Below are 7,408 nucleotides of genomic sequence, written 5' to 3' on the forward strand. Positions count from 1 at the left end.
AATGATTTAATGTGATCATTTCGTTCAAATATGTTACTAAATTATGCCATTTAATTATATAAAAAAAATAGAGGAAAGCTTATTCAAATGTGTGCCATTTATTAGACCTTGTTATTTAGTGAGTAATAATTTAAAAAATTACACAGTTTCATTTGCTAATAAATTCGAGTGGAAGTACCTAATTAATTCATTTTGATAATATAAAAGACTAAATTGACAAATTAAATTTTAAAGACTAATTTAACTATTAAAGTAAAAGTTAAGGAACTGTACAGCACCGAGGTACTCGGATCCAGTTGGACCTTGGGTTCAGGCCCAGCAGCATGGCCCACATCTCGCCCACATCTCCAATCTCTTTCTACTCTACCCTTACAGACTACAAGCCCAAGTTTCATCACCTGACTTGGCATAACGTTTCCAAATAATAAAGAAAGACTAAAATCCGAACACACCATAGCATGCTCGGCAGTTTCCAGGAAACATCACTACCGAGCATTCCTACTTGAGTTGGAACCAAGTTCCAAGGCCACATTCGCCACATTCCACCCCCACCTAACCACCCACTTACAACTGATGATATTGGACCCCCAATTGCACTAACTGTGGTTGTAATCATAATCTCCCCACTAATCCAGAGCTATAAATATAAGAAGATGGAAAGGAAAAAGTGGTTGTTGAGAGGTTCACAAAAAATAGAGAGTAGAGAGAAACAGTGATTCAGAAAGAGAGAGGAGAAACTACGTTGAGTCTTTGTGCCGAGAACGACCCAAAGTAGGAAATCCTAAGCCCACCTTATAAGTAAGTTGTGAGCCCAAGTGAGGTCAAGCCCAATAGCCACATTTCCGACGCGCACAATTGGCGCCCACTGTAGGGCTATCCTACGAAGTTGTGGTTCGACTGACTCACACACGGGAAATGTCCGAAGGGCGTTCGGGAGGCCAAGCCGAGAGCAGATCTGTAGGATCTTCTCAGGACTCCACATGGTGGGAAAAAAGACAGAAAAGGCGTGAGGATAGGGAGCGTGAGCGTAGAGAATAAGAATTTGGCCTTGGGGAGGGGTCAGACCAGACTCACTAAACAATGTCGGGTGCCTCGAGGCACGAACAACATGATGAGAGAGACCAAGAGCTGGAGTGGTTGCGTAGACTGGTGAGGGATTTGGAGTTGGAGGCAAGGGGTTGGCGCCAAAGAAAGGATCGAGACAACCGAGAAAGGAAGGATGGTAGTGTGGGAAATCAAGGCGAGGAGAGGTCCAACCAGTCTGGTTCCCGTCAACACCGGGATCGTTCCCTTTCCCGAGAATCACGTCGACACAGGAACCGCTCACACTCCTAAGAGTCGCGACAACACCGGGATCGTTCACGTTCGCGCAAATATGCCAACCGTGGTTCAGATTCCTCGGAGGAACGGCAACCCTACAATGCTGCCATGGACGCAATGAGCCGGGCCTTACGAAGAGCTACTCAGTCACCATTCTCAAATGAAATTGAACGAGCCCCTATGCTGAGCCAATTTACGCGGCCACTGTTTAACTCCTACGATGGGAAAACGGACCCAGTGGAGCACATCAGTCATTATATCCATATGATGTCTTTGTACACACAACGATGTGCTGATGTGTAAGATGTTTCCCTCTAGTCTTGGCTCCACGGCTTTAAGATGGTTTAATGGATTACGAAAAGGTTCCATTCATAGTTTTGCCTAGTTGATCCAGGAGTTTGGCACTCGATTTGTGACGTGCAGCTGGGTGCCACAACTGGTGGACACACTGCTATCCATAAAGATGAGGGTCGACGAAACCCTTCGGAGTTATGCCAATCAGTATTGGGAGCTATATAATGAAATCGGTGGGGGTAATGAGAAGATTGCGGCAAGCACTTTCAGGATGAGGCTGCCTGAGGACTCTGAATTACGGGAGTTGTTGACAAAAATACCTCCTGAGGATATGAGGAAACTTATGAGGCGTATTGAGGAGTATAAACGTCTTGAGGATGATCGGCTGCAGAATAAAGGTAAGGCTCCATTGCTGAATCGCTCCCGGCAGGGCGTTTTTCCCACTAGACCGAGGAAGGACTTTAGGATGCAGGAACCAGAAGTACAAATGGGAGGGGTGAATGTAGCATTCAAAGAACCGGTACACAAGATTTTAGACCTGATTAAGAACGAATCGTTCTTCAGATGGCCGAACAATGTGGGGGGTGACCCGTCTAGGAGGAATCAAAACTTGTATTACACATACCACAGAGATAAAGGGCACACCACCGAGCAGTGCTGGTATTAAAAGATCATCTAGGGCAATTAGTGAAGGCAGGATATTTAAAAGAGTTCGTAGTGGGTTTCGGGAACTGGGATGCCGGTCATGGTGCTCAGCAAAAAGGGAACCCCCTCCCGCCGCCATTGGGGGTGATCGAGGTCATCCATGCTTCTCCGAGGGGTGAGATTATAACCAGAAAAGGAGTATTGATAGTGGCACCCAAAGAAACTTGTACGGAAAAACAACCACCCGAAAAGAGGATGAAAGTTGGCCGGCTGGTAATTTCTTTTGACAAGGAAGATCTTGAGGGAATGATTCAACCGCACAATGATGTGTTGGTATTAACAGCGCAGATAAGCAGCTTTTTAGTGAAAAGGGTGATGATAGACCAAGGAAGCGGAGCCGACGTAATGTACCCAGATCTATTCGAGGGGCTTGGATTAAAAAATCAGGACTTAACGAAGTATGATACGCCATTGGTCTCATTTAATGGAAGAGTGGTGATTCCCGAGGGTCAAATTTCCCTTCTGGTAAATATGGAGGGTAAGGAAGTGATGGTGACCTTTATAGTAGTCAGATCGTTCTCTCCATACACGGCAATCCTAGGAAGGCCGTGGATTCACGCAATGAGGGCTGTTCCGTCCCCCTTGCATGTGAAGGTTAAATTTCCTACCGAGCATGGAGTTGCTGTAGTACGAGGAAACCAACAAGTGGCTAGGCAATGCTTGGTCACAGCAGTCAAGTGGAAGGGCAAGCAGGTTGAACAAAAGGAAACCACCGAAAAAGCATCTTCGTAGCAATTACAGAAGCCCCGAGAAGAAGTGGGGGCGAGTTGTGCCTACGAGCTGTTGAAGGTTAAAATATTTCCAGACACTGATAGGTATTTTCAAATAAGGACGAGCATGAAAGACCAGGATAAGGTAGAAATGTTGTTATTCCTTTTGCAGAATGTGGATGTCTTTGCATGGAGTCCGTACGAAGTGCCCAAGGTAGACCCCGAGTTCATTGTCCATAAGCTCAATGTGGACCCGTCATTCCCCTCGAAGAAGCAAAAGTCGAGGAGAGCGGCAAAAGAGCATGTTGACGCGGTCAAGTTGGAAGTCCAAAGGCTGAAGGAAGCCAGGGTGATAAGAGCAATCTTCTTCCCGGAATGGCTAGCAAATACCGTGGTAGTGAAGAAGAAGAATGGCAAGTGGAGGGTTTGTGTGGACTTTACAGACTTAAACTGGGCATACCCGAAAGACCTGTTCCCTATGCTGAAGATTGATCAATTGGTAAATGCCACATACGGACACTCGAGGATGAGCTTCTTGGACGCGGTATCATTAGATTGCCCTGGTACCTGAGGACCAAGAAAAGACAGCATTCATCTCCCCGAATGCAAACTATCACTATAACATGATGCCATTTGGATTGAAGAATGCCGGAGCCACGTACCAACAGATGATGACAAGGATGTTCCGAGATAAAATTGGGTGCACGGTAGAAGTATACATCGACGATATGGTAGTGAAGAGTAAATAGGAAGCACGGCATGTAGAAGATCTTTGGGGAGTGTTTGAGGTGCTCCGGCAACATAAGTTGCACCTAAATGCCGAGAAGTGCACTTTCGGTGTGGGAGCTGGTAAGTTCTTGGGGTATCTGATCACTAATCGAGGAATAGAGGCCAACCCCGATCAAATTGAAGCCGTAAATCACCTTAGGCTACTGAGCAATCCAAAAGAAGTGCAAGTATTGACCGGGATGTTAGCCACACTTAACCGATTCATTTCCAAATTTGCTGATCGCTGTAAACCGTTCTATCAGCTTCTGAGGAAGTGGAAGGGATTTCAGTGGGATGAGGAGTGTGACAAAGCCTTTCGAGATTTGAAGAAGTATCTAACGTAAGCGCCTACGTTAACAGCCCAAGATTTCGGGGAAGATTTATTCATGTACCTCTCAGTGTCCGATCATGCCGTAAGTACCGTGCTGCTAAGAGACTGAGGAATATAGCAACCAATGTATTACATAAGCAAAACCTTGGTTGACGCCGAGACAAGATACCTATCTTTGGAGAAGTTAGTGTTGACCCTGGTGCACGCCACGAGAAAGTTGCTGCATTATTTTTAGGTTCATACTGTATTTGTCTTAATCGAGTATCCTTTACAGTCATTGTTAAAAAGGTCAGACTTCACGGGCCGAATAGCTAAGTGGGGACTCGGTTAGGTTCCTTTGACATACGGTACAGGCCGCGAAGCTCAATAAAAGGGCAGGTCCTTGCTGATTTCGTTGCGGAGTTCTCCCCTAAGAACGACAGGAAGATGATCTGTATTGTAGAGAATCGCCCGTGGAAAGTGTTTGTGGACGGCGCTTCGAGTGCTATAGGGGCCGGAGCTGGAATTGTCGTAATTACTCCGGAAGGGATACAATTGGAGCATTCCTTTAGATTGGGGTTTAAAGCCTCTAATAACGAGGCCGCGTATGAGGCCTTTCTTGCATGATTGAGGATTGTTTTATGCTTGGGTGCACAGGATTGTTTTATGCCTGGGTGCACAGGATGTGGAGATTTATTCTGATTCTCGATTGGTTGTGTATCAAATCTAGGGAAGCTTTGAAGGTCAGGATTCTCGGATGAAAGCCTATTTGAGTGCAACAAAGCAAATCATTAACAAGTTCAGAACGGTGAAGGTGGCCCAAGTCGGCCGGGCACAAAATAGACACGCTGACTCACTAGCTACGTTAGCCTTCTCAATGACCGAGGAGGTTCCTTGGCTTATCAAAGTAGAGCTTATAAGGGAGCCAAGTATTGGTATGACAGATAACTGCATCACGGTCGGGGTTGGCATCGCCAGAATTTCAACAACTAGGCCGTGCTGGATGGACCCGATTATTGACTTCTTGGCAGAGGATCGAGTTCCAGATGACGAAAAAGAGGCCAAAAAGATTCATCGAGTGGCTTCTTGGTATTGGCTATCAACAGATCGCAAGTTATACCAAAGGTCTTTCGGAGAACCGTACCTTTCATGCTTACACCCCAAGAAAGTAAATGAGCTTCTGTCCGAGTTGCATGACGGAGAGTGTGGTAGTCATGTAGGGGGGAGCTCATTAGAATACAGAGCGATGACTCAAGGATTTTGGTGGCCGCAGATGCAGAAAGATGCAGCGGAATATGTTTGGAAATGTGAATAATGCCAAAAACACGCCCCCCTGATTCACCAACCAGCAAGTCATTTAAATCTCGTCAATAGTCCATGGTCGTTTGCACAATGGGGGCTAGATATTCTCGACCCATTCCCCCGAGCAACAAGTAACCGCCAATTCGTGTTGGTGGCGGTTGATTATTTCACGAAATGGGCGGAAGCCGAGGCCCTGGCAAATATCCGGGACGTAGACATTAAGAAGTTTGTGTGGGAGAACATAGTCACGAGATTCGGGGTGCTGGACTCACTGATATCAGACAACGGGCTACAGTTTGACAGCAAAGCTTTCCGAACCTTTTGCAGTGATCTTGGCATCAAGAACAGGTATTCTACTCTAGCGTATCCCCAAAGCAACGGCCAAGCTGAGGCAACTAACAAGACAATTTTGAACTGGTTGAAGAGAAGGTTGGACGGGGTGAAGGGAAGGAGGGCCGAGGAACTACCTAACGTTTTGTGGGCTTACCGTACAACCCCTAGAAGGTCCACAGGGGAGACTCCATTCTTCTTAACGTATGGAGAAGAAGTCGTGATACCGGCCGAGGTGAATTTGTGCAGTGCACGAGTTTCAGGATTTGACCCCGTCTAGAACGATGGTTTAATGCTGAAACACTTGGATTGGTTGGAAGAGTGCCGAGAAGCAACAACTAGGGATGGCAATTTTTCCCCGCCCCTCCCTTGCTTCGCCCCGTGCGGGTTTTCCCCGCCCTATAAAGGTGATGGGGCGGGGATGGGTTTAGACTTTTTAAACCCACCCTACCCCGTTCGAGTTGCTAAGGGTTATATTTGTAAATTTTTCATATCCTAAAACCCTACTATTTAAATAACATATCAATATTAGCTTATTTTATTCTACCAAATGTGGTTCTCTGTCTTTATTTTGTTATGTGTTATACTATGAGGTTTTTTTTTTTTTTTTTTTTTTTTTTTTTTTTTTTTTTTTTATTGTCTTGTTAAACGCTTGGATATATTATTCAATTTTTTTCTAAAAATTGATTTGATTTGATGGGATAAATTTAATTTTAATTTCAAGTATATTTTTATTAATGAAATAGGTTTCATTGAAAAAATTGTACTAATTGTAGGGAAAATTAACAAAAAGTAGAGTTTTATGAGGTAGGGCGGGGCTTCGTGGGGCCCCAACGGGCAGGGATGGGGTGAGAAAGTTTTCCCCGTCATGTGGGGCGGGGCGGGGATGGGGCAAGACAAAACCATGCGAGGCGAGGACGAAGATCCCATCCTTCGGCCTCGCCCCGCCCCATTGCCATCCCTAGCAGCAACAATATGGCTAGCGAAATACCTGCAGAGACTTTCCCAAAGATACAACCGAGATGTCAAAGCTAGGGAATTGAGTGCCGAAGACTTGGTGTTGAGAAAAGTTGTAGGGAAAATGCGGGATGCAAGTGTTGGGAAGTTAGCTCAAACTTGGGAGGGACCGTACAGAGTTACTATCATTGCAGGTGCAGGAGCGTACTATTTAGAAGACCTTGATGAGAGGCCACTTCCCCGGCCATGGAATGTCCACAACCTTAAGAAGTTTTACCACTGATCATTCGTGCGCGGAAACGTAAATCTAGACCCTGTACACCGCTTTAGTCAATATGATGATGAGGTTCCTTGTTGCAATTATATTCAATTTCATTATTGCACATTTAGTATTAATTTATTGCATATTTAGTATTAATGAATCACGTCAAGGACAGAAACCTCATTCTTGGTACGATCAATATCACTGAGCAGGTGGAAACCTTATGCTAATAAAAAATCCTAAGAACAGAAACCTCATTCTTAGTTCAATCAATATCACCGAGCAGGTGGAAACCTTATGCTAAAAAAAATCCTAAGGACAGAAACCTCATTCTCGGTTCGATCAATATCATCGAGCAGGTGAAAACCTTATGCTAAAAAAAATCCTAAGGACAGAAACCTCATTCTCAGTTTGATCAATATCACCGAGCAAGTGGAAAATTATACTAAA

At 45.1% G+C, this 7,408-nt stretch overlaps 1 protein-coding gene across 1 annotated transcript; it reads left to right on the plus strand.

Annotated features, from left to right (window-relative positions):
- The first annotated feature begins 6,625 nt into the window (after nucleotides 1-6,625).
- Nucleotides 6,626-6,979, plus strand: LOC115970374. Its single transcript, XM_031090014.1, has one exon. The coding sequence runs from the start codon at nucleotides 6,626-6,628 to the stop codon at nucleotides 6,977-6,979; it is 354 nt and encodes a 117-aa protein (XP_030945874.1).
- Nucleotides 6,980-7,408: the final 429 nt, after the last annotated feature.

The sequence above is a fragment of the Quercus lobata genome, chromosome 12 (genome assembly GCF_001633185.2).
Source record: "Quercus lobata isolate SW786 chromosome 12, ValleyOak3.0 Primary Assembly, whole genome shotgun sequence".
Taxonomy (NCBI): Eukaryota; Viridiplantae; Streptophyta; class Magnoliopsida; order Fagales; family Fagaceae; genus Quercus; species Quercus lobata.